This window comes from Pan troglodytes, chromosome 17 (genome assembly GCF_028858775.2).
Source record: "Pan troglodytes isolate AG18354 chromosome 17, NHGRI_mPanTro3-v2.0_pri, whole genome shotgun sequence".
NCBI classification, from domain to species: Eukaryota; Metazoa; Chordata; class Mammalia; order Primates; family Hominidae; genus Pan; species Pan troglodytes.
The window spans coordinates 27,314,521-27,342,493 of NC_072415.2; the positions used below are offsets into that span (position 1 = coordinate 27,314,521).

Sequence of the window (27,973 nt, forward strand, 5' to 3'; positions counted from 1 at the left end):
TGCCCGTCTCGGCTTCCCAAAGTGCTGGGATTACAGGTGTGAACCACTGCGCCAAGATTCTTAATATATTTTAATCAAATAAGCATAACTCTAATACCTAAATTTGAAAGAACACAAGAAAAAATAATTATAGAATAACATGCTTACAAAAATACATGTAAAAATTCTTACCAAATTTGAGAATTAATCAAAGTGTATATATATTTTTAAAAATGATATACCTTTACTGATCTTTTTGTGATTCCTCAGCATGATGATTGGGTCTTCACACAAAAGTTTAAGATGTGCCTCCCTCACATCTTATTATAATGTCAGCATATTTCCTGTCTGAAGTAAGAAAAATGAAATTAAAATAATATACTATTACCAAGTAGTGTATGTCACAGAAATCCAAAGTTATTTTAGCCTTTGGGGGGAAAAATATGGTATCAGATAGATAGTGAAAAGTATTGCATTTGGTAAAAATCAGAAGCCATTCCAAGTATCAACATGATAAAAAGCATTTATAAGAAACCAAACTAAAGGCCAGGTGTAGTGGCTCACACCTGTAATCCCAGTACTTTGGGAGGCTGAAGTGGGTGGATCACTTGAGATCAGGAGTTTGAGACCAGCCTGGCCAGCATGGCAAAATCCCGTCTCTACTAAAAATACAAAAATTAGCCAGGCATGATGGCACATGCCTGTAGTCCCAGCTACTCGGGAGGCTAAGGCAGGAGAATCACTTGAACCTGGGGGGTGGAGGTTGCTTAGTGAGCTTAGATTGCGCCACTGCACTCCAGCCTGGGCAACAGAGTGAGACTCTGTCTCAGAAACAAACAAACAAACAAATAAATAAAAGAAACCAAACTAAACTTCTGCTTAAAGACGAAATGCTAGAGATATTCCAGAGTCAGAAGTCAAGTAAGGATGAATATTTTCTTAGGCTTATTCAGTGTTGTTTGCCTTTACTGGCCAAGACACAAAGCAAGAAATGAACTGTAAATATTTCAAAACAAAGCAAAATTGCTTTTATTCGTAGATAATATACATGTCCACCTTTAAAATTCTAGCGGAAACCGGGAGGCTGAGGCGGGAGAATCGCTTGAATCCCGGAGGGGTAGGTTGCGGTGAACAGAGATCGCGCCATTGCACTCCAGCCTGGGCAACAAGAGCAAAACTCCGTCTCAAAAAAAAAAAAAAAAAAAAAAAAAACCTAGAAGAAACCACTGAAAATCCATTAGAATTCAGCAACGTGAAAGAATATAGTATAAATACAGAGGAATCAATAACTTATCTATATATTATCAATACACAAAATATAAAGGTACAAAAATAACCCATTCACAATAGTAACAAAAACTATAAAACAACACAATTGAGCTTCAGAAATAATATGTAACTCCTATTTGAAAACAATATAAAAACTTACCTTACATAAAATATAAGACCTCCAGGCGGCCGGGAACATTGGCTCACGCCTGTAATCCCAGCACTTTGGGAGGCCGAGGCAGGCGGATCACGAGGTCAAGAGATCCAGACCATCCTGGCCAACATGATGAAACCCAGTCTCTACTAAAAAATACAAAAATTAGCTGGGCGTGGTGGTGCGCGCCTGTCGTCCCAGCGTCTCGGGAGGCTGAGGCAGGAGAATCGCTTGAACCCCCGAGGCGGAGGTTGCAGTGAGCCGAGACTGCGCCACTGCACTCCAGCCTGGCGACAGAGCAAGACTCTGTCAAAAAAAAAAAAAAAAAAGAAAGAAAGAAAAAAGAAAAGGAAAAAAAAAGAGCCGGGCGTGGTTGAGCGCACCTGTAGTCGCAGCTACTCGGGAGACTGAGGCAGGGAGAATCGCTTGAACCCGGGAGGCAGAGATTGCAGTGAGCCGAAATCACGCCACTGCACTCCAGCCTGGGCGACAGAGTGAGAGTCCCAAGACTCCGTCTGAAAATAAATAAATAAGTAAATAACCTCCATGCATGGTCATGCACACCTGTATCTCAACTACTCAGGGGGCTGAGGCAGGAGGATCACATGAGCCCAGGAGTCTTGGGCTGTAGTGCACTATAGTGATGGGGTGTCCACAGTAAGTTCAGCATCAGTATGGTGACCTGCCAGGGGCAGGGGACCATCAGTTTGCCTAAGGAGGGGTGAAATGGCTCAGGTCAGAAAAGGAGCAGGTCAAAATTGCCATGCTGATCACTAATGGGATCGACTTTGTGAATAGCCACTGTACTGTAGCCTGGGCAACATAGCAAGATCTCGTCCAGCAAATAAATAAATAAAATATAATACTGTAATAAATGGAAAATTATTTAATATTCCTACACAGGAATACTACATAGTAAAAAGACAACAATTTCCTGAAAATTAATACAAATATTTAAAGAAATTCCAATAAAAATTCCAATATGATTTTTATCACTTGGTGGAGGCTAACAGGACGAGCTTGACAATTTGATGTTAAAGTTTACTTAGAAGTTAATACTCCAAAATAACCTAGAGATTTTTGTTTTGCTTTGTTCTGTTTTCAAATTACCTTTTTTTTTTTTTTTTTTTTTTTGAGACACTGTCTTGCTCTGTCACTCAGGCTGGAGTGCAGTGGCATGATCATGGCTCACTGCAGCCTCCACCTCTCAGGCTCAAGCAATCCTCCTTCAGCCTCCTGAGTAGCTGGGAGTACAGGCGCGTGCCACTATGCCCAGCTATTTTTTTTCTTATTTTTTGTAGAGACAGGGTCTTGCTATGTTGCCCAGGCTGGTCTTTAACTCCTGGGCTCAAGCGATCCTCTCACCTCGGCCTCCCAAAGTGCTAGGATTACAGGCATGAGCCACCTCACCTAGCCTAATTATACTTTTTGAAAAAAGAACTACAGGAGCAGACTTGCCATAGAAAATATCAAGACTGATTATAAAGTTATATTAGGAAAGGCCAGACATGCAACCAGCACTTTGAGAGGCTGAGGCGGGCAGATCAGCTGAGGTTGGGAGTTCGAGACCAGCCTGGCCAATGTAGCGAAACCCCGTCTCTACTAAAAATACAAAAATTAGCCAGGCATGGTGGCACACACCTATAATGCCAGCTACTTGGGAGGCTGAGGCAGAATAATCACTTGAACCTGGGAGGTGGAGGTTGCACTGAGCCGAGATCGTACCACTGCACTCTAACCTGGGCAACAGAGTGAAACTCCATCTCAAAAAAAAAAAAAAAAAATTATATTTAGGAAAAAGGAGAGGGAAGGTCAATAAGCCCAGCAGATCAATAGGCCAGAAACAGGTCTTTATATGTATGTCACTTAATGACAGGGATACACCTGGGAAAATGTGTTATTAGGTGATTTCGTCATTGTGTGAACATCATAGAAGGTACTTACACAAACCTAGGAGGTAGAGCATACTACCCACTTAGGCTATGTAGTATGGCCCATTGCTCCTAGGCTATAAACCTGTACAGCATATGACTATGCAGAACACTGTAGGCCATTATAACATAATGGTAAGTATTTGTGTATCTAACCATAGAAAAGGTACAGTAAAAATACAGTACAAAAGATACAGAATGGTACTTCTGCACAGGACAGTTCCATTATAATCTTATGATCACTATTGTATATGTGCTCTATCGTTAACAGAAATGTCACTGTGTGTGTCATGACTGTATATGGGAATGCCTATGTGAGAATGTATGGGAAAATATATGTGAGTAAAGTTTGGTATCAGATAAAGCTGGCATCTCAAATAAAAAAGGCGAATTAGTTAATAAATGGAGCCCGATCCATTCATAACCCAAGGGAGGTAGTACAGGAGGGTAATATTAGATCTCTAGGTATGTGTCTTTGACAGAAACATTTCAGGATGGTGGATTTAAGAATTATATATGAAAAAAAGATAACATGAAAGCATAAAAGAAAATACAAGAAGACTTTTAAAAATATGCTCAGAGAAAAAGCCTTTCCAAACCATAAAAGCTGGATGTGACTACCTAAGATTCTCTCCAATGAAGGGCAAAGTTTAAAAGACACATGATAAACTGAGAGAAAACATTTGCAGTATATGTAACAGAGAAAGAGTTTAGGTTCATAAAATATAAAGAGATCCTATGATTAAGAAAATAAAGAACAGCCTAATTAGGGAGGAGACTAGTAAAGGATATGAACAGACGACTTACAGATAGAAACATAAGAAGTCAATAAATATTTTTGGCCAGGTGCGGTGGCTCACGCCTGTAATCTCAGCAATTTGGGAGGCCGAGGCACTCAAATCACGAGGTCAGGAGTTCAAGACCAGCCTGACCAACATGGTGAAATCCCATCTCTACTAAAAATACAAAAATTAGCTGGGCATGGTGGCACGCGTCTGTAATCTCAGCTACTTGGGAGGCTGAGGCAGGAGAATTGCTTGAACCCAGGAAGCGGAGGTTGCAGGAGCTGAGATTGCGCCACTGTACTCTAGCCTGGGGGACAGAGTGAGACTCTGTCTCAAAAATAAAATAAAATAAAATAAAATAATCATTTAGGCCAGGCGTGGTGGCTCATGCCTGTAATCCCAGCACTTTGGGAGGCCGAGGCGGGCGGATCACAAGGTCAGGAGATCGAGACCATCCTGGCTAACACAGTGAAACCCCATCTCTACTAAAAATATAAAAAATTAGCCAGGCATGGTGGCGGGCACCTGTAGTCCCAGACACTTGGGAAGCTGAGGCAGGAGAATGGTGTGAACCTGGGAGGCGGAACTTGCGGTGAGCCGAGATCGTGCCACTGCACTCCAGCCTGGGTAACAAAGTGAGACTCCATCTCAAAGACAAACAAACAAACAAAAATTTAAATACATATATAGACATATATATAAAGATAGACAAATATACATCAAATAATTGACAATAATTCTTGGGAAACTTTCTCTTTCTACATTATATATTTCTATATTTTAATTTTATATAACTTACATTGAATTGTCTTTATATTTAGAGACAACATTTCTTAAACACATAGTAGGAAAAAGGAATAAACCTAATAATTCTATAAATTTCTTCAAATTTGGGTTGGGGCTAATCTGTTGCATAGGTTATTAGTTCTATATGGTATATTTTCTATATAGCTGTAATATACACATAGCTATTTAGAAACTATGGAGTGATATTCAAAGTCAATTCTTTATTTAAGGGGAGAAAAATGAAGACACTCTATAGTTCATCTTAATAAGGTTAATATCTAAATCTCCCAATGTCAACAATTATAATTACAATATATAAATTTTCCTCTTTATTTTGTATGTTGTTATCTTCAAATTCAAAACTTCCAGGCCGGGCGTGGTGGCTCACGCCTGTAATCTCAACACTTTGGGAGGCCCAGGCGGGCAGAACACTTGAGATCAGGAGTTTGAGACCAGACTGGCCAACTTGGCAAAAACCTGTCTCCACTAAAAATACAAAAATTAGTCGGACATGGTGGCACACACCTGTAATCTCAGCTATTCGGGAGGCTGAGGCAGGAGAATCCCTTGAACCCGGGAGGCGGAGGTTGTAGTGAGCTGAGATCGCACCACAGCACTCCAGCCCGGGCAACAGAGGGAAACTCTATTAGAAAAATAAAAACTTCCAAGAACACATTTCCATGTAGATTCCCTTCTAATATAGTATTTACAGTAAGATACTTAAGTCTAAGTACAGACTTGCAAATCTGTGGAGGAATCAAACATTTATCAGCTACCTTGAGAGTGGATAAAATTGCATTTTACTAACAGCAACAGAGTCAAAGAGCGTGCAGTGAAGGTAGTGATGGTGCCCAGAAAATACACAAATATTGAACAAGGAGGTTATAAATTACAAAACATTCCAGTAATATTAGAGATTTTTCTCATAAAATGTGATGTTTGTTTTCCAAGCAAGATGACTGAAATGGAACAACTCTATTTATTTGATGATTTCTCCAGGTGGATGATGCTGAAGAACCTGACAAAACAGGGGAGAATAAAGCACCCAGTAAGTTCCAGTCTGTGGGAGTGCAAGTAGAAGAAGAGAAGTGGTAAGTCCACATGCACGCATCCTCTTTTGTCTTGATGTTGTGAAGTAAGGTAAAAGCATTTTTCCCTGTGATAAATCTACAAAATTCAATGATATTTTCCTCTAAGTTTTGGGAGTATTTAAAGGGTGAAGTTGAATCAATATTAGTTGATTCTCTCCTGTACTTTAATACTAGACACCACTCCATTTGAGTTTTGTTTGAATAGTACTGTAAGCATATTACATACATATAAATACTGTGTGCAGTACTCTTGGGTTGCCAAACTATACCTCTGAAAACAAAAGAAATAAGAAACCTTCCCATTTGAGACTGTGCACTTTTTATGAGAAGAGAACTTACCTTATTTCTATTTCTATTCCCAACACTTAATAGTGTCTGGTGTTTAGTGTGTGCTTAATGAATGATGAATGAATGAATGAATGAATGAATGAATGAAAAGGAAGATATTCCCTGTCATTATCCTGAATCACCAGTCCTTCAGATTACTCTTTACCTACTTTAGAGCCTTAGTATCTATAAATGGGAAATGTAGGATTTCATAAAATTACAGAATTTGGGGTCAATAATTTCATTTTGTAAATGAGAATCTGATGGAGAGAGGCATGTGAATTTCTCAAACTGGGAGTTTCTTGGTGGGTAGAACCATGTTTTATTGCTAGTAGTACCCCCCAGCTTCCAGCATTGTGATTTGCACATACTAAATATACAGCAAATGTTGGCTGAATAAAGTAAAACTGGAGTTATGGTAAGAGAAACTACTCTAAATTATAAATCAGTGTATCATCTCAACTTTGCTACTAACTTTCAGTGTGTTAATTAGGAAGAATCATTTGAATGTCACCTATCCATCCTTCCATTATCCATCCATTCAATAAAATCTATGGAATGCCTCCTATAATCAAGGCTACATGTAACGTAAACTGAAAATCTGAAAAGGAGGAATTTATCACTTTATGGAAATGGTCCTGTTTTAGAACCTCTCACTATTGATTGACACTATACTTTTAAGAGGTGTGTATATATATCATATACATATAGTTAATATATATTTATTAATAAATTCTATGTTGTATATGTAATATATATATATAGTGTGTGTGTGTGTATAATATGGCAAAAACCTCAATTACTTTTGCACCAACCTGATATAATTATGCAATGCTGGAAGCCCAGAAAACTGGTACGATCATTCTGGAAACAAATATGACAAAAGTTAGCAATAGTTACACATCTATCCGTACCAATTGACCCAAAAATCACACTCTTGGGGCTTGAGTTAAATTACTCAATGAAAGGTAAACAATTGTGAAACATTATTTATCATTGTAAAAGAAAAACACTAATTATCAAATAACCAATAATAGCATGCTTTTGTAATTTATAGCACCTCACCAAGGTAAACTATTATACAGCTATTAAATATCATTTATTTAAAAAGGTGGAGAAACATGGGGAAATTCCCATGATACAATGTTAGGTGAAAAACTTTAATATGTAATATCCATGCATAGTGTTCATGCAGATGGACAAGGACTGAAATGTAATACGTACAAATGGTAGGTTTAGGAGTGACTTTTTTCTTTTACTCTGAAAAGTTTTAGTAATCATTTTTTTTGTTTGTTTGTTTTTTGTGTGTGTTTTTTTTGAGACGGAGTCTCACTCTGTCGCCCAGGCTGGGGTGCAGTGGTGCAATCTCGGCTCACTGCAACCTCCGCCTCCTGGGTTCAAGCGATTCTCCTGACTCAGCCTCCCGAGTGGCTGGGACTACAGGCACGCACCATCACGCCCAGCTAATTTTTGTATTTTTAAGAGAGACGGGGTTTCACCATGTTGGCCAGGATGGTTTCGATCATCTTGACCTTGTGATCCACCCGCCTTGGCTTCCCAAAGGGCTGGGATTACAGGCGTGAGCCACCGCGCTGGGCCGGTAATCATTGCTTTAATGTCCTAGGCATATGTTTCTTTATTAAGTGTTTTAGAAAAATTTTTGAAAGTATACATTTAGTAGACATTAAAGAAAATATATTCCTGGACATGGGCAATGGCTCACGCCTGTAATCCCAGCAGTCTGGGAGGCCGAGGCGGGTGGATCACCTGAGGTAAGGAGTTCAAGACCAGCCTGACCAACATGGTGAAACCCGTCTCTACTAAAAAATTACAAAAATTAGCTGTGCGTGGTGGTGGGTTCCTGTAATCCCAGGAACTCGGGAGGCTGAGGCAGGACAATCGCTTTAACCCAGGAGGCAGAGATTGCAGTGAGCCAAGATGACGCCATTGCACTCCAGCCTGGGTGGCAGAGCAGACTCTGTCTTAAAAAGAAAAAGAAAATATATTCCTCCATCTCCCACCAGCCCAGCTTGGTGCCTTTTCTCAACGATGTAGTGGTTGACAGCACAGACTCTTGAGCCAGAACACCAAATCCTGGCTGTGCCCCTTACTAACTGAGGGGCCATAAGCAAATTACTACCCATCTTTGTGCCTTAGTTTCCTTATATGTAAAAAGGGGGTTACAAGCAGTTCCCACTATAAGCTAAAAGGAACTCGGAAGTCACCACTCCATCTTAGCAAGTAAAAATCTTAACAAACTAAAAAATCAACATCTCTTTGTATATCTCTTAGAGAAAGGAGGTCACAGGGGACACTGCTTCTCCCAAAATTGGAAAAACAGACAGATACAGAGACTTACAACTTACTGCAGTAGAAACACAAGTAGAAATCTCTGCAGGAAGCAGCACAGGGTAAGAAAACATAAGCAGTAACTGAAGAATTGTTGGAGGCTCGATATTGACAACTCTGAGAGTTAAAAGCTCCAAGGAAACCCAGTCACAGGGACAGCTCACACTTTTGTGAGTTTCACCTCCAGGAACTCTACCAGGTCCTCAAAGTGAATATCAGAGAAAAAAAATCTCCTTGTGCTTCCAGAAAGGGGAAGGAAAAAATAACTACTTTGACATATGCCAGCACTTTCTCTTCTTATTCACAAGGCCTGCACGCAGCAGAAACTATTTTTACCAGAACCTTTTGCTGGCTGGGGTTTTATCAGAGCCTAGAACCTACCTGGGGGAAGGAAAACACTCAGCTCTAGTTTCCTCTAGCCTTCCACATGGGGGAAGGGACATACCCAACCTCAGCCCCCTTCAGGCATCTTATCCCACGTAAGGGAAAAAAATAAAAACAACTGAGAAACACTGATGAAGTTCACAGTCCAGGAGCACAGGCTCACCAAAAGGCTGAGACTAATCATAGAACTGTAGAGCACTTTTCCCTCACACACACCTTACCAGTACATTACTAAATGCCAATTTACCACAGTTCCTTTCACCCAGTACATCAAGCCCACTTTTCAAAAAATTACGAGGCATATTAAAAGGTAAAAAACACAGTTTGAAGAGATGGAACAAGCATCAGAACCAGAGTCAAATATGGCAGGAATGTTGGAATTACCGGGCCAAGATTTTTTTTAAATTATGATTAATATGCTAAGGGCTCTAATGAAAGAAGCAGAACATGTAGAGAGATGGAGAATGAAAAAGAGTTCTAAGAGAGATTTAAAAAGAAATGCTGGAGATAAAAAACACTCTAATAGAAACAAAGAATATCTTTGATGGGCTCACTAGTAAACTGGACACTAATGCTAAGCTTGAGGATATAACAATAGAAACTTCCAAAACTGAAAAGCAAAGAGAAAGAAGACTGATAAAAAGCCAGATCAGCTGGGCACGGTGGCTCATGCCTGTAATCCCTGCACTTTGGGAGGCCGAGGTGGGCGGATCACCGGAGCTCAGGAGTTCAAGACCGGCCTGGCCAACATGGAGAAACCCCATCTCTACTAAAAATAAAAAATTAGCCGGGTGTGGTGGTGCATGCCTGTAATCCCATCTACTTGGGAGGATGAGGTAGGAGAATTGCTTGAACTCGGGAGGCGGAGGTTGTGGTGAGCTGAGATCGTGCCACTGCACTCCAGCCTGGGCAACAAGAGCAAAATTCTGTCTCAAAAAAAAAAAAAAAGCCATAACAGATTATCTGAGAACAGTGAGACAGCTACAACAGGTGTAACTTTACATGAGAGAGGAATACAAGAAGGAGAGGATGGAGAAAGGAACAGAAGCAATATTAGAAGCAATAATAACAGAATTCCCCCAAATTAATGTCAGACACCTCAGATTCAGGAAGCTCAGAGAATACCAAGCAAGATAAATGCCAAAACAAACAAACACAAACCAAAAAACTACACCTAAGCATATCATATTCAAACTTCAGAAAAATAAGACTTTAAAAATCTTGAAAAAAGTGAGAGGGAAAGAACATCTTACCTATAGAGGAGCAAAGATAAGAACTAGGCCGGGTGCAGTGGCTCACATCTGTAATCCCAGAATTTTGAGAGGCTGAGGTGGGTGGATCACTTCAGCCCAGGAGTTCAAGACCAACCTGGGCAACATGGCAAAATCCCATCTTTACAAAAAATACAAAAAGTTATCTGGCTGTGGTGCATGCCTGTGGTCCCAGTTACTCAGTAGGCTGAGGTGGAAAGATTGCTTGAGCTTGGGAAGTGAAGGTTATAGAGAGCTGAGATCACACCACTGCATTCCAGCCTCAGCGACAGAGAGAGACCGTGTCTCAAAAATAAACAAACAGAACAAACAAACAAAAAAGATAAAAGATAAGAGTTATATCTGGCCAGGCACAGTGGCTCATTCCTGTAATCCCAACACTTTCGGAGACAGAGCGAGACTTAGTCTCAATTAAAAAGTCAGGAAACAACAGGTGCTGGAGAGGATGTGGAGAAATAGGAACACTTTGACACTGTTGGTGGGACTGTAAACTAGTTCAACCATTGTGGAAGTCAGTGTGGCGATTCCTCAGGGATCTAGAACTAGAAATACCATTTGACCCAGCCATCCCATTACTGGGTATATACCCAAATGACTATAAATCATGCTGCTATAAAGACACATACACACGTATGTTTATTGCGGCATTATTCACAATAGCAAAGACTTGGAACCAACCCAAATGTCCAACAATGATAGACTGGATTAAGAAAATGTGGCACATATACACCATGGAATACTATGCAGCCATAAAAAATGATGAGTTCATGTCCTTTGTAGGGACATGGATGAAACTGGAAACCATCATTCTCAGTAAACTATCGCAAGAACAAAAAACCAAACACCGCATATTCTCACTCATAGGTGGGAATTGAACAATGAGATCACATGGACACAGGAAGGGGAATATCACACTCTGGGGACTGTGGTGGGGAGGGGGGAGGGGGGAGGGATAGCATTGGGAGATATATCTAATGCTAGATGACGAGTTAGTGGGTGCAGCGCACCAGCATGGCACATGTATACATATGTAACTAACCTGCACAGTGTGCACATGTACCCTAAAACTTAAAGTATAATAAAAAATTAAAAAAAAAAAATTAACCAGGCGTGGTGGCGCGTGTCTGTAATCCCAGCTACTTGGGAGGCTGAGGCAGGAGAATCACTTGAACCCAGGAGGTGGAAGCTGCAGTGAGCTGAGATCACGCCACTGCACTCCAGCCTGGGTGACAGAGTGAGACTCCATCTAAAAAAAAAAAAAAAAAGAGGGGGAGAGAAGAGGGCTTCTGCAGGGAAATTCCCATTTTTAAAGCCATCAGATCTCATGAGACCCACTCGTTATCATGAGAACAGCATGGGAAAGACCCACCCCCATGATTCAATCACCTCCTGCCAGGTTCCTCCCACAACAGGTGGGAATTGTGGGAGTTACAACTCAAGATGAGATTTGAGTGGGGACACACAAAACTGTATCAGTTGCCCAGGATGGACTTGAACTCCTGGCCCTAAGCAATCCTTCCACCACAGCCACTTGAGTAACTGTGACCACACAGATATAATTATTCATATTATTTTTTTTTTGAGATGGAGTTTTTGCTCTTGTTGCCCAGGCTGGAGTGCAATGGCATGATTTCAGCTCACTACAACCTCTGCCTCCTGGGTTCAAGCAATTCTCCTGCCTCAGTCTCCTGAGTAGCTGGGATTACAGGTGCCCGCCATCACGCCTTGCTAATTTTTGTATTTTTAGTAGAGACAGGGTTTCACCATGTTGGCCAGGCTGGTCTCAAACTCCTGACCTTGTGATCTTCCCGCCTCGGCCTCCCAAAGTGCTGGGATTACAGACGTGAGCCACAGTGCCCGGTTACCCTCTTCTCCTGTCTGCCACCATGTGGCATGTGCTTTTCACCTTATGCCATGATTGTGGGGCCTCCCCAGCCACATGGAACTGTAAGTCCTATAAACTTCTTTCTTTTGTAAATTGCCCAGTATCTGGTATGTCTTTATCAGCAGCGTTAAAACGGACTAATACAGCAACATAGCGAGGCTTAGTCACTATAAAAACACTCAAAAACGAAAAAAATTGAAAGAAGTATATCCAACTTCTCGGAAACCATGCAAGAACAGAGTGAAATATTTAAAGTATTAGGAGAATAAAAAACCAAAAACACCCATCTAGAATTTTGTACCCTGTGAAATTATCCGTAAAAGTGAAAGAAAAATAAAGACTATTTCAGATAAACAAAAATTGAGGGAATTTGTTGCCAGCAGACCTTCAAGAAATGTTAAGAAGTTCTTCTGAGAGAAGGAAAATGACATAGGTCAGAAACTAAAATAAAAACTTTCATTTTTCTCTTTTTTTTTTGGAGATGGAGTCTTGCTCTGTCGCCCAGGAAGGAGTATAGTGGCAGGATCTTGGCTCACTGCAACCTCCACCTTCCAGGTTCAAGCGATACTCCTGCCTCAGCCTCCTGAGTAGTTAGGATTATAGGCACCTGCCACATCTGGCTAATTTTTTTTGTTTTTGTTTTTTTTTTTTTAGTAGAGACGGTGTTTCACCGTGTTGAACAGGCTGGTCTCGAACTCCTAATCTCTGGTGATCCGCCCACCTCAGCCTCCCAAAGTGCTGAAATTATAGGCGTGGGCCAGTGTGCCCAGCTCATTTTTCTCATTCGTAATTGATCTAACAGATAAGTTTGTTCAAAATAGCAATAGCAAAAATGTATTTAAATACATGTACATTTATTTATTTATGTATAAGTGAAATGAATGGCAGCAATGATACAAGGAATAAGTGGTAGGAATTGGAAATATTTAATTATTACAAAGTACTTGCAAAACCTGTGAAGTGTCATAGTGTTATATGAAAGTGGATTGGATTCGTGGTAAATACATAATGCAAACTCTAGGGTAACCACTAAAAAGAGGTAAAAGAGAAGTAAAATTAGTATGCTAAGAAAGAAAAGAAAATTCAATCACATAAATGCTCAATGGAAAATTATTAACAGCAGAAAAAATGTGAAATACAAAAATAAGAAGAAAGAGCAAAGGCAAAAAAATAGAAAGTAGTAACAAATATGGTAGATGTTAATCCGACTAGATAAATAATCAACTTAACCCTTTTCCCATTTAGAAAAAAATGTGCAGCTTGCTGCCAGCTCTCATTTAATTTTACATAAACATGCTTTTTTTTTTTTTTTTTTTGAGACTGAGTCTTGCTCTGTCACCCAGGCTGGAGTGCAGTGGCACAATATTGGCTCACCGCAACCTCTGCCTCCCGGGTTCAAACAATTCTCCTGCATCAGCCTCCCAAGTAGCTGGGATTACAGGCCCACGCCACCACACCTGGCTAATTTTTTTTTTTTTTTTTTTTGAGACGGAGTCTTGCTCTGCCACCCAGGCTGGAGTGCAGTGGCATGATCTCAGCTCACTGCAACCTCCGCCTCCCAGGTTCAAGTGATTCTCCTGCCTCAGCCTACTGAGTAGCTGGGATTACAGGCACACACCACCACACCCAGCTAATTTTTGTAATTTTAGTAGAGACGGGGTTTCACTGTGCTGGCCAGGATGGTCTTGATCTCCTGACCTCGTGATCCAGTCATCTCACCCTCTCAAAGTGCTGGGATTACAGGCGTGAGCCACTGCGCCTGGCCCATTTTTCTCATTCTTAACTGATCTAACAGATAAGTTTGTTCAAAATACTAATAGCAAAAATGTATTTAAATATATGTACATTTACTTATTCATGTATAAATGAAATGAATGGCAGCAATGATACAAGGAACAAGTGGTAGGAATTGGAAATTATTAATTATTACAAAGTACTCGCAAAACCTGTGAAGTGTCATAGTGTTATATGAAAGTGGATTGGGGCCCGGAGCAGTGGCTCATGCCTGTAATCCCAGCACTTTGGGAGGCCGAGGCAGGTGGATCACGAGGTCAGGAGTTCAAGACCAGCCTAGACAATATGGTGAAACCCCGTCTCTATTAAAAATACAAAAATTAGCTGGGCATGGTGGCACTTGCCTATAGTCCCAGCTACTCAGGAGGCTGAGGGAGAAGCATCACTTGAATCCAGGAGGCAGAGGTTGCAGTGAGCTGAGATTGTGCCACTGCACCCCAGCCTGGGCGACAGAGCGAGACTCCGTAAAAAAAAAAAAAAGTGGATTGGATTCGTGGTAAATGCATAATGCAAACTCTAGGGCTCTAGGGTAACCACTAAAAAGAGGTAAAAGAAAAATAAAATTAGTATGCTAAGAAAGGAGAGAAAATTCAATCATATAAATGCTCAATAGAAAACTATTAAAAGCAGAAAAAATGTGAAAGACAAAAATAAGAAGAAAGAACAAAGGTGAAAAAATAGAAAATAATAACAAGTATGGTAGATGTTAATCCAACTAGATAATCAGTTTAACCCTTTTCCCATTTAGAAAAAATGTGCAGCTTGCTGTCAGCGCTCACTTAATTTTACATAAACACACTCCTTGAGGCTGAAGCAAATATGACTGATTTTCAATGTGAAAATAAAATGTAAAAACTGTTCTTCGAGTTATTTCTAAACAGAACTAACATCAGAATCATCTGAATCATCAGAATCATCTATTTCAGAAAAATTGGATTCATCAAATGAATCTTGGCCACAACTCTTTGAGGACAATGTTAACATCATGTGTAGGAATGCTACGTTTTCTAGGATTTGCCATTTTCAGCAATGGAGAATTACTATATTTTCTAAATGGAAATACCACTGCTAAGACCAGAATGCTATAAATAGGATGATGTCTTTGTTTCCAAAGTCAATATACTAGAGCAATGTGAAAATAATAATAAAACAAAATATTTTGTGGCAAAGTTATCTTGGGTTAAAGGCTGTAGCTGCAGGTGCCACCAGCAAGTATTCTCAGGGCAAATAGGAACAGGGTTAAACATTAGTATTTTACATATATCATTAAAAGACAGAGATTGTCAGAGTGGATAAGAAAACAAGACTTAACTATATGTTGTCTACAAGAAACCCACTTTAAATATAAAGACAGATATAGATTGAAAAGTAAAGGAATGGAAAAAGAGAAAATGTCTAGCACTAATAAAAAGAAAGTGGGAGTAGAAATATTAATCTCAGACAGAGCAGACTTCAGAGCAAAGAAAATTATCAGGGCTAAAGATGATGATAAAGGGGTCAATTCTCAAAGAAGACATAAAAATCTTTAACATGTATGCACCTACCAACAGAGTTTCAAAATAAATGAATTCTAGCTGGGCCCGGTGGCTAATACCTGTAATCCTAGCACTTTGGGAGGCCAAGGTGGGCGGATCACTTGAGGTCAGGAGTTCGAGACCAGCCTGGCCAACATGGTGAAACCCCATCTCTACTAAAAATACAAAAAATAGCCGGGTGTTGTAGCACATGCCTGTAGTTCCAGCTACTTGGGAGGCTGAGGCAGGAGAGTCACTTGAATCCAGGAGGTGGATGTTGCAGTGAGCCAAGAGCACTTCAGCCTGGGTGACAGAGTGAGACTCAGTCTCAAAACAAACAAACAAACAAAAACTACAAAATAAATGAGTTCTTGAACGGATAGAACTGCAAGGAGAAAAAGATGTATCTACTATTATAATTGGAGACTTCAACAATTCTCTATCAGAAATGGACAGATCAAGAAGGCAGAACATCAGTAAGGACACAGTTGAATGCAACAACACTATTGAACAGCTAAATATAGTTAACATCTATAAACTACTTCATCCAACAACAACAGATTACACATTCTTCTCAAGCTCATATGGAACATTCACCTAGATAGGGCAGAACATATTCTGGGTCATAAAACAGATCTTAACCTTTTTTTTTTTTTTTTTTTTTGAGACGAAGTCTCGCTCTTGTCCCCCAGGCTGGAGTGCAATGGTGTGATCTTGGCTCACTGCAACTTCTGCCTCCTGGGTTCAAGCAACTCTTTTGCCTCAGCCTCCCGAGTAGCTGTGATTACAGGCACCTGCCACCACGCCCGGCTGATTTTTGTATTTTTAGTAGAGACGTGGTTTCACCACGTTGGCCAGGCTGGTCATGAACAAATTTTTAAAATTATAAATCATATCATATCTGCTCTCAGGCCACAGTAGAATTAAACTAGAAATCAACAACAGAAGGATAGCTGGAAATTCCCAAAATACTGAGATTTAACAGCACATTTCTAAATTACAAATGAGTCAAATAAATCTCAAGAAACTAAATATTTTGAAATAAATGGAAATACAACTTTTTTTTTCTTTTGAGACGAAATCTCACTCTGTCACCCAGGCTGGAGTGCAGTGGTGTGATCTCGGCTCACTGCAACCTCCGCCTCCCAAGTTCAAGCGATTCTCCTGCCTCAGTCTCCCGAGTAGATGGGACTACAAGGGCACGCCACCACACCCAGCTAATTTTTATATATTTTTAGTAGAGACGGAGTTTCACCATATTGGCCAGGCTGGTGTCAAACTCCTGACCTTGTGATCCACCCACCTCAGCCTCCCATAGTGCTGGGATTACAGGCGTGAGCCACCGCACCCGGCAGAAATACAACTTATTAAAATTTATGGAATGAGGCAAAAGCAGTGGTTAGAGGGACAGTTATAGCATTGATTGCATGTATTAGAAAAGAAGAACAATTTAACATCAATTATTTAAGCTTCCACCATAGGACACTAGAAAAAGAAGAGCAAATTAAATCCAAAATAAACACAATAAAAGAAATAAATAAAATTATAACAGAAATCATGAAATTGAAAATAGTAATCAATAGAGAAAAATCAACAAAACCAAAACCTGACTCTGAAAAAATTAATAAAATGATAAGCCTTTAACAAGGCTAACTAAGAGAGAAGACACAAATTACTCTTATAATATCAGACATGAGCAATCCATATGCCTTGGCCTCCCAACGTGTTGAGATTAGAGGCATGAACCACCTTGCCTAATCAACAGTTTCTTACAAAACTAAATATATTCTTTACCATACAAGTCAGCAATTTTGTTTCTTGGAATTTATCCACATGAATTGAAAACTTATGTTCACTCAAAATCCTGCACGTGGTTATTTATAACACGTGTATTTCTAATTACCCAAACTTGGAACCAACCAAGTTGTCCTTTAGTAGGTCAATGGATAAATAAACTGTGGTACATACAGATAATAGAATATTATTCAGCACTAAAAGTAATAAGCTATTGAGCCACAAAAAGACATGGGAAAAACGTCAACGTATTATTACTAAGTGAAACAAGCCAATCTGAAAAATCTATATACTGTATGATTCCAACTATGTGACACCCTGGAAAAGGCAACGAGACAGTAAAAAGATGACTAGTTGCCAGGGGTTGGGAGGAAGGAGGTATGAATAGGCTGAGGATGTCTAGGGCAGTGAAACGATTCTGAATGTATAATGCAATGGTGGATACGAGAATGTACAACACCAAGAGTAACCCTACTGTAAACCATGGACTTTGGGTGATAATGACAGCCAGTGTAGGTTCCTGAACTGCACCAAAAGTGCCACTCTAGTGTGAAATGTGGATATTAGTTGAGGCTGTGTGTGTGTCGGGGGAAGGGGTGTATGGGAGTTCTCTACTTTGTGCTCAATTTTGCTGTGAGCCTAAAACTGTTCTAAAAAAACAAAGTTTATTAATTTTAAAAAGGGGTTGGAGGAAAGTGGACTATAGCATTAACCTCAGTGTGTTGTCCTGGGGTGTTTTGTTTAATACATGTAAAACTTTTAGAGCAATACCTGATATATACAATGCTCTGCGTGTTTCCTAGTCTATTAAGCACTCAAATAGAATCTCTCTAAAGAAAGAAGTTTCAAGATAATAATTATGCTGCCTTTTCTTCAAAAAAAAGGAGGAGAAAGTCGTCTCCTTTACTTTACTTCAAACATTTCTCCTGCAATCAGCCAGTCTATCTTTCCAGGTTTTTAAATTTATTTGTTTATTTATTTATTTATTTATTTATTTATTTTTGAGACGGAGTTTCGCTCCTGTTGCCCAGGCTAGAGTGCAATGGTGTGATCTTGGCTCACTGCAACCTCCGCCTCCTGGGTTCAAGCGATTCTCCTGCCTCAGCCTCCTAAGTAGCTAGGATTATAGGCACACGCCACTACACCCGGCTAATTTTGTATTTTTAGTAGAGATGGGGTTTCACCATGTTGGTCAGGCTGGTCTCGAACTCCTGACTTCAGATGATCCGCCTGCCTCGGCCTCCCAAAGTGCTGGGATTACAGACGTGAGCCACTGCCCCCGGCCTCAAATTTCATTTCCACAATAATGCTAAATATTGCATTGTTTGGTCATACCTAGTAGCAACCTAAAAAACTTTATACGAGCCATTTTTATCATTTTTTTTTAAAGTTGAACTTTATTTGAATTATTGAAGTTTGTAGAATGGTCAGTTCCTCAGTAAACTGAGTAAAATATTTAAAACTCATCCCCAAAACGGTTGGCAGGCCAATTTTAGTACTTAGCTTTCCAAAACAAACCCTTCTTCAAAGGTCACTTTATAGTTAACCACTGTAAAGTAAATAAGCATTGAAATTGATGTTAATGATTGTTTTCAACCTCTCCAGAAGAAATCCATTGTCAAACAGGAAGAAGGGATTACCAATACCTTCTGTCTCTAACTTAATTCTTTTATGATTTTGCTGGTTGTAATTCATTTAGATAGGATCTTAAAAAGCAATATCGGGCAGATGGGATTACTTAATGACAGCTGAGGGATTTTTTTTTTAATTATCTGGTGATAAAGGTGAGGCTGTTGTTTTCACACTGAATGGCCAGTTAACAACTTATCTCTTCCTTTTTCAAATAAACAGACTGATAAAAGACAGCAACCTAACAAAAAGTGAGAAAAAGAAAGAAAATTGAGCTGAGAAAGAGATAGTGCAAAGAAATGATTAAAAGACCTTGTAAGAGGCCAAGGGACTCATTTCCTTTTGAATCAATTATAATTTAGGAACAAAAACTAACCCAGCAAGGCCCACCTAACTGATTGATCTATTAAGGAGTAGACTTGTAAATTTAGTGTGGTTTTCAGTGTTCCAAATCAAAACAAAAAGAAGTAAGTTAAAAACTCATTAGTAAAAACTAAAATGCACCAGGTAGCCCTATCTGCTTCAATAACAGGAGTTGAAATGGAGCATCACAAATATCCCTGTTACATTTGCAAGCCACCATGACATTCTCAAAATGCCATGGATTGCAAATGCACATTGTCCATTCTCTGAGGCTGCCTCGCGGTGGGGACCGTGGACGGAGGAATGCTGTCTAAAGATCACTAGTTTAAATGCCGCGGCAGCAGGAAGCCAGGGATAATGAATGCGTATGTCGTTGTGAAAGGAGACTGCTTCTCTCAAGCCAGTGCAGAAACCCATCATCTTCATCAAACATTAGCTGTTTTCCCCCAATTCCTGTTTCACAGGTCAGCTAGTGGTACCGCTCTATAGGACACACATAGCATGTGTTTGCTGATATGCAGGACTGATCCTAAGTAAAGCAGGCAAATCTTGGCAACATCTCCCCAAGGGGCACTCACCTCCGCCAGTGCCCCCATGCAGAAGTCTCCAGCATCATGTCCCAATTGTCTCTCATCCTTTTGATGGTCCCCAGGAATTTGTATGAGGTTCTTTTGTCTTTCAGGCTGATAATTAGCAAATCTAGTAAGCCAATCCTTTCTGTTGACTTAGGTGAGAAAGCTAAGAGGTTCCCAGGAATCTCCCATTTCCTTCCAAATAACAATTCTATTTTAACAGTGGCTTCAAACTAGACTTTCCTACATTAGCCCATTAGTGACTCTAAGACTCCAGCAGTGGACACAAAGAGGAAGAATATTACTGTTTTCATTACAAAAGTAGTATGTAAATTTACTTGGAAGAAAACATATCTTAACATATTAACAGTTTTTAACTTTGATAGGCTTTGGAGTAATTTTTTAAAAAACTATGTGTGGGCCGGGCGTGGTGGCTCACGCTTGTAATCCCAGCACATTGGGGGACTGAGGTGGGTGGATCACCTGAGGTCAAGAGTTTGAGACCAGCCTGGCCAACATGGTGAAACCCTGTCTCTACTAAAAATACAAAAATTAGCCAGGCATGATGGCGCACATCTGTCATCCCAGCTACTCGGGAGGCTGAGGCAGGAGAATTGCTTGAACCCGGAAGATGGAGGTTGCAGTGAACTGAGATCACGCGATTGCACTCCATCCTGGGCGACAGAGTGAGACTCTGTCTCAAACAAACAAACAAAAAACAAAAAAACTATGTGTGTGTGTATCTTCTTTTTACGTATTATCTACCTTTTCCACAGTAATTACATATTATTGAACAATGCAATTAATGATAAGAAAAACAAAGTAGTATTTACATTGTAAAAATGTATAAATTACAGAAATAAAATAAAGTCCCCCATAATCCTATCCATTAACCATGAACAAATAAATAAGTATATTTTTACTCACACTTTTTCCACGAACATTTAAAAAGTTGATGGAATAATCCTATGTATAGTCTTACAACATCTTTAAAATCAACAAACATTATTTAAAAAGTTTTCTTTTTACTATTGAAAATTCATAGCAAACACCTCTTTTAATGAATGCACAATACTCAAATTCATAGGAGGACCATAATTTCTGCCCCTTTCTCCTTCTGCCAGATTATCAACATTACTTTTAGATGATTTCTGTTTAAAGATGGTGAAAAAAAAGGATACACATATATCTTGGAGGCCTTCTGAAACTAAATGACAATAAAAGGAATTTTTGTTTGTTTTGGCATTAACTCCCAAGGAGGAAGAGAACAAGAGAGAAAAAAAAAAACAGCAAAATTTAGCAAGCTAGAAAGCAGATATGGAAGTGACAACCGATTTGGCAGACCAGAGAAAGCTGAATCGAAAGCCAGTAGTGCAGGAATCCAAGATGTAATCCCATTTAAATTTAAGAACCCACAAAATGCATGTGGATGGGTGGCATTGGGCGCTCTGAAAGTGGGGATGAAGATGGAGCTAAAAAGTCCTTGAATCTGCGGAGCCAAGTGACAGTCCTTCCCCACCCTGACAGAGACTGAGGGTGTCTCTTCTTCAGAGGCTAAAACTAAGGGTCTCTGGCCTGGAGGAGACCAGCATAGTTGAGAGCAGGGTGACTATACTGAAAATAGGAGGATTAAGTGAAGATATACAAACAGTGTTGAGGCACACTGCCCTGAGCCTTCTTAGGCTCGCTCAGCCCCCAGGGTCCCGACAGCAAGGCACAGAACCCTCTACATGGCAGTGTGGCAGAGTCCATTGTGGAGGGCTGACCCTTCTGAGCCCAAAGACCAGAAGATGCTGACATCAGGGATTTTGCAAGATGAAAGCCCAGCCAGATCATCCTACAGTGAGGATTAGAGAGGATAAGCTCTTCCCAAAAGCATAGACTTCTAAGCTGGGTTTAGTGTGCTTCTCAAGAATGAGAAGACAAGGATCAGCAAACTCAGGGAGATAAGACAAGAGCCAGAAAACTAGAAACAAAAATTGTTCAGGAACATTCAGAAAATTAAAAAGTTATTTTTGAGAGAAAAGAGAGGAAAGGTGAGTAAAGAAGCATCCATGAGGGATGTGGAAGTTGTCAAGGTCTTCCTCAAAGAATCTTCTTATCCACCTGGAAGAGATGAGGGAAGGGGCAGAAGTGAAAAGTGCTCTTGCTAGGAGTGGTAGCTCATGCCTAATCCCAGGTCTTTAGGAGGCCAAGGCAGGAGGATTGCTTGGGCCCAGGAGTTCAAGACCAGTCTAGGCAACATAGTGAGACCCTCTATCTACAAAAAATAAAAAGAAAGAAAAAAAAATTTAAAAATAAATTAGCCAAGTGTGATGGCGGCTGCCTGTAGTCCTAGCTACTTGGGAGGCTGAGGTGGGAGGATCCCTTGAGCTTAGGAGGCAGAGGGTGCAGTGAGCTGAGATTGTGCCACTGCACTCCAGCCTGGGTATCAGAGTGAGACCCTGTCTCAAAAGAAAGAAAAAAAGGAAGGAAAGAAGGAAGGAAGGGAGGGAGGGAGGGAGGGGAGGGAAAAGAAAGAAAGAAGGAAAGAGAGAAAGAAAGAGAGAGAGAAAGGAAGGAAAGAAAGAAAGAAAAAGAAAGAAAGAAAGAAAGAAAAAGAAAAAGAAAAAGAAAGAAAAGAAAAGTGTTCATAGAAATAATAGTGGAACTGTGGCTGGGCATAGTGGCACACACCTGTAATCCCAGCACTTTGGGAAGCCAGGAGGGCAGATCACCTGAGGTCAGAAGTTCAAGACCAGTCTGGCCAACATGGTGAAACCTTGTCTCTACTAAAAATACAAAAATTAGCTGGTCATGATGGTGGGCACCTGTAATCCCAGCTACTCAGGAGCCTGAGGCAGGGGAATCGTGGAACCTGGGAGGTGGAGGTTGCAGTGAGGCAAGATCGCCACTACATTCCAGCCTGGGTGTCAGAGCAAGACTTCGTTTACAAAAAAAGAAAAAAAGAAATAGTAGCAGAACTGAAAAATTCAAAAGGACTTGGAAGATAAATTTCAGAAAAAAAGCATTTATATATATATAATATATTATATATATATATATTAGTCAGTTTGGGCTGCCATAACAAAATACAACAAACTGATGTCCTAAACAACAGAAATTTATTTTCTCCCAGTTTGGAGGCTAGAGGCATAAGTCTGGTTCTGGTGGGCTGGACATGGTGGCTCACGCCTGTAATCCCAGCACTTTGGGAGGCCTAGGTGGTGGATCACCTGAGGTCAGGAGTTTGAGACCAGCCTGGCCAACAGGGTGAAACCCTGTCTCTACTAAAAATACAAAAATTAGCCAGGCGTGGTGGTGGGCCCCTGTAATCCTAGCTACTCGGAAGACTGAGGCAGTAGAATCACTTGAGCCCAGGAGGCAGAAGTTGTAGTGAGCTGAGATTGAGCCACTGCACTCCAGCCTGGGCGACAGAGTGAGACTCTGTCTTACAAAAAAAAAAAAAAAAAAAAAAAAAGGGTCTGGTTCTGGATCAAGATGTCAGCAGTGTTGATTTCTCATGTGGTCTCTCTCCCTAGCTTGCAAATGGCCATCTTCTCCCTGTGTCTTCATGTCGTCTTTCCTCTGTGTGTGTCTGTGTCCTAATCTCCTGTTTTTATAAGGACACCAGTCATACTGGATTAGAGCCCACCCTTGGGGCCTCAATCACCTGTTTAAAGGCCCTATGGCCAGGTGCAGTGGTTCACACCTGTAATCCCAACTCTTAGGGAGGCTGAGGCAGGATGATTGCTTGAGTCTAGGAGTTCCAGACCAGCCTAAGCAAAATAGCCAGACCCTCTCTCTTAAAAAATAAAAAAAATTAGCTGGGCGTGGTGGCATGTGCCTGTAGTCCCAGCTACTCGGGAGGCTGAGGTAGGAGGATGGCTTGAGCTCAGGAAGTTGAGGCTGCAGTGAGCCATGATTGTGCCACTGCACTGCAGCCTAGGTGACACAGTGATACCCTGTCTCAAATAAAAATACAAATTAAAAATAAAGGTTCTGGCCAGGCGTGGTGGCTCACGCCTGTAACTCCAGCACTTTGGGAGGCCAAGGCAGGTGGATCACGAGGTCAGGAGTTCGAGACCAGCCTGGCCAACATGGTGAAACCCCGTCTCTACTAAAAATACAAAAATTAGCTGGGCATGGTGGCATGCACCTGTAGTCTCAGCTACTTGGGAGGATGAGGCAGGAAAATCACTTGAACCCGAAAGGTGGAGGTTGTGGTGCGCCAAGATTGTGCCACTGCACTCCAGCCTGGGCAACAGAGCGAGACTCCATCTTAAAAATAAGTAAATAAGTAATAAATTAATTAATTAATTAAACAAAGGTCCTATCTCCAAATACAGTCACATACTAAGGTACTAGGTGTTAGGACTTCAACATATGAATTTAGGGAAGGGGCCAACAATTTGGCCTGTAACACATATTCAGTTGTGAATGATATTTCCTGGTCATAACAATATAGTCATAAAAAACAAGTTCTGAATATAGTTATCCAAATTAATAATACAGCTATATCAGGGGAATGGAAAAATACAGGGACAGACCGGAAGTGCATGTATGTGTGTGTGTAAGAAAAAGAGGCCAGGGGTGGTGGCTCACGCCTGTGATCCCAGCACTTTGGGAGGCCGAGGTGGGTGGATCACGAGGTCAGGATTTCGAGATCAGCCTGACCAACACGCTGAAACCCTGTCTCTACTAAAAATGCAAAAATTAGCTGGGTGTGGTGACACGTGCCTGTAATCCCAGCTACTCAGGAGGCTGAGGCAGGAGAATCCCTTGAACCTGGGAGGCGGAGGTTGCAGTGAGCCGAGATTGCGCCACTGCACTCCAGCCTGGGCAACAGAGTGAGACTCCTTTTCAAAAAAAAAAAAAAGAGAGAGAGAGAAAGTGAGGAATAGGAGTGTTGGAAAGGTGAGAGAAATCTAAATCTTCAGCATTCCTAAGGACAGACACTAAAAAATGTTTAAAGATTTATTTTTGTTATTTAGAAATAGTGTTTAAAAGTGGCTGCCTCTGAAGTAGAAAATTGCTCTATAATTGGGCCAGGCATTTCTATTTTTCATAACCAGCCTTTTAGAAGCATTTGATATTTTAAAACTGTGCATATATAACTGTGATAAAATTTCCTGAAATGAAATAATCCAGACATTTAAAAAATATTCTTTTTTCTTCGAGATGGAGTCTTGCCCTGTCGCCCGGGCTGGAGTGTGCAGTGGCGCAATCTTGGCTCACTGCCACCTCCCACTCCCAGGTTCAAGCAATTCCCCTGCCTCAGCCTCCCGAGTAGCTGGGATTACAGGCATGTGCCAGCACGCCCAGCTAATTTTTGTATTTTTAGTAGAGAGGGGGTTTCGCCATGTTTGCCAGGCTAGTCTCAAACCTCTGGGCTCAAGCAATCCACCTGTCTCCACCTCCAAAAGTGCTGGAATTACAGGCCTGAACCACTGCACCTGGCCTAGTGCAATGTTGAGTAGAAGTCATGAATATGGACATCCTTGCCTTGTTACTGATCTTAGGTGAAAATATGTAGTTTTTCACCTTTAAGTATGATGTGCAGTGGCGCGATCCGAGGTGTACCACCACGCCCAGCTAATTTTTGTATTTTTTGTAGAAACGGGGTTTCACCATGTTGCACAGGCTGAGCTTGAACTCCTCAGCTAAAAGCAATCCACACCCCCCTCAGTCTCCCAAAGTGCTGGATTATAGGCATGAGCCACTGTGCCCGGCTAGCTTTAGGTTTTTTTTTTCTTTTCTTTTTATAGATGCCTTTTTATTTACTTGAGGAAATTCCTTTCTTTTCCTAGTTTGTTGAGAATTATGATCAGGAACAGATGTTGGATTTTGTCAAATGCTTTTTTGACATCTATTGAGATGTTAAAAAATTTTTCATTTTTAGACTGTTAATATGATGAATTGAATTGTTGATTTTTTTTAGAAAAATTATACTAAGATACATATAACACAAAATTTACCATTTAAACCATTTTAAGGTATACAATTCAGTGGCATTAACTACATTTACAACATTGTACAACCATCATCACGACTTAGTTCCAAAATATTTTGATCATCACCAACAGAAATCTCATACCCATTAGTAGTCACTGCATTCCTTTCTCCTCCCAGTCTCTGTAACTACTAATCGGTTTGCTGTCTCTATGGACTTGCCTCTTCTAGATATTTCTTATAAATTGAATCATACAATATGTGGCCTTTTGTGTGTAGCCTCCTTCATTTAGTGTGATGTTTTTGAGGCTCATCCATATTGTAGCATGTGTTAGTACTTAATTCCTTTTTATGAGTGAATAATATCCAATTGCCTAGATATACCACATTTTGTTTATTCATTCATCTGTTTATGGATATTTGGGTTTTTAAAAATCTTTCATCTATTTATCCATCATGAATAGAGCTGCTATGAACATTCATGTACAAGTCTTTGAACATCTGTTTTAAATTCTTTTTGATATATACCTAAGAATAGAATTACTAGTTAATATAGGAATTCGTTCCACAGTGGCTGCACCATTTTACCATCACCACCAACAATGTATGAGGGTTCCAGTTTCTCCACAATCTGGCCAACACTTACTTTTCTCTTTAAATTTTTTTCCCTTATGGCCATCCTAGTGGGTATGAAGTGGCATATCACTGTGGTGTGGAGCTGTATATCTGTAATGACTAATAATGTTGATTGTCTTTTCATGTCTCTATTGGCCATTTTTATCTCTTTGGAGAAATGTCTTGTCATGTCCTATGCCTATTTTTTAATTGGGTTATTTAATTGGGTTGTTTGTCTTTTTGTTGTTGAGTGTTTTAAGAGTTCTTTATACATTCTGGATACTAGATCCTTATCAATATATGATTTGGAAACATTTTCTCCCATTCTTTTTTTTTTTTTTTTTTTTTTTTTGAGACGGAGTCTCACTCTATCGCCCAGGCTGGAGTGCAGTGGCGCGATCTCGGCTTGCTGCAGGCTCCGCCCCCCAGGGTTCAAGCCAGTCTCCTGCCTCAGCCTCCCGAGTAGCTGGGACTACCGGCGCCCGCCACCTCGCCTGGCTAATTTTTTGTATTTTTAGTAGAGACGGGGTTTCACCCTGTTAGCCAGGATGGTCTTGATCTCCTGACCTCGCTATCCACCTGCCACGGCCTCCCAAAGTGCTGGGATTACAGGCGTGAGCCACTGTGCCCGGCTCTCATTTCTGATATTGGTAATATGTGTCCTTTTTTTTTTTTTTTATCTGTCTGCTAAAAGATTATCAATTTTATTAGCTTTTGAAAAGAACCAGCTTTTTATTTCTTTATTCTTCTGTATAGTTTTTCTGTTTACTCCTTCATTGATTTCTGCTTTTATCTTATAATTTCCTTTATTCTGTTTACCTTGAGCTGCATTCGCTCTTCTATTTTTAGTTTAAGGTGGAAGCTGAGCATTGATTTGAAACCTTAATTCTTTTTGACTAATGGTGTCTACTGCTTTAACTACATCCTACAAATTTTGATACATGTTTTTTCTTTTTCATTCGGTTTAAAATACTTTCTATTTCCCTTTTTGATTTTTTTTTTTTCTTTAACCCATGGGCTACTTAGAAGTGTGTTACCTAGTCTCCAAAAATTTGAGTATTTTCCAAATATTTTTTAGCTATTGATTTCTATTTAATTCCATTGTGGTCAGACAACATACTTTTTCTTGAACCCTTGAAAATGTATTGAAACTTGTTTTTTGGGCCAAAATATAGTCTATCTTGTTAAATGCTCTGTGTGTACTAGGAAAAAAAATGTGTACTTCGCTTTTTTTTTTTTTTTTTTTTTGAGACAAGGTTTGGCACTGTCGCCAAGGCTGGAGTGCAGTGGCTCTATCTCGGCTCACTGCAACCTCTTCCTCCCTGGTCTCAAGGGATCCTCCCACCTCAGTCTCCGGTGTAGCTGGGTCTACAGGTGCATGCCACCATGCTTGACTAATTTTTGTAGCGAAGGCGTTTCACCATGTTGCCCAGACTGGTCTCAAACTCCTGGGCTCAGACAACCTGCTTGCCTCAGCTTCCCAATTGCTGAGGTTACAGGCGTGAGCCACCAAGCCTGGCCTGTTTTTTAGTGGAGTGCTCTATAAATGC

At 40.4% G+C, this 27,973-nt stretch overlaps 1 protein-coding gene and 1 non-coding gene across 26 annotated transcripts in view; both read left to right on the top strand.

Moving 5' to 3' along the window:
• The window catches only part of DLGAP1 (DLG associated protein 1), a 964,206-nt gene that overhangs the window by 886,158 nt on the left and 50,075 nt on the right, over window positions 1-27,973 (top strand). For all 25 annotated transcript variants that reach the window (XM_016933374.4, XM_016933378.4, XM_016933377.4 and 22 more), the window contains one exon: window positions 5,904-5,995. In XM_016933374.4, coding sequence (XP_016788863.3) covers window positions 5,904-5,995 — 92 coding nt within the window. The remainder of the gene's footprint in view (window positions 1-5,903; window positions 5,996-27,973) is intronic.
• On the top strand, window positions 230-333 carry LOC112206311 (small nucleolar RNA U13). Its single transcript, XR_002940542.1, has one exon. It is a non-coding gene; the product is annotated as a small nucleolar RNA U13 (small nucleolar RNA).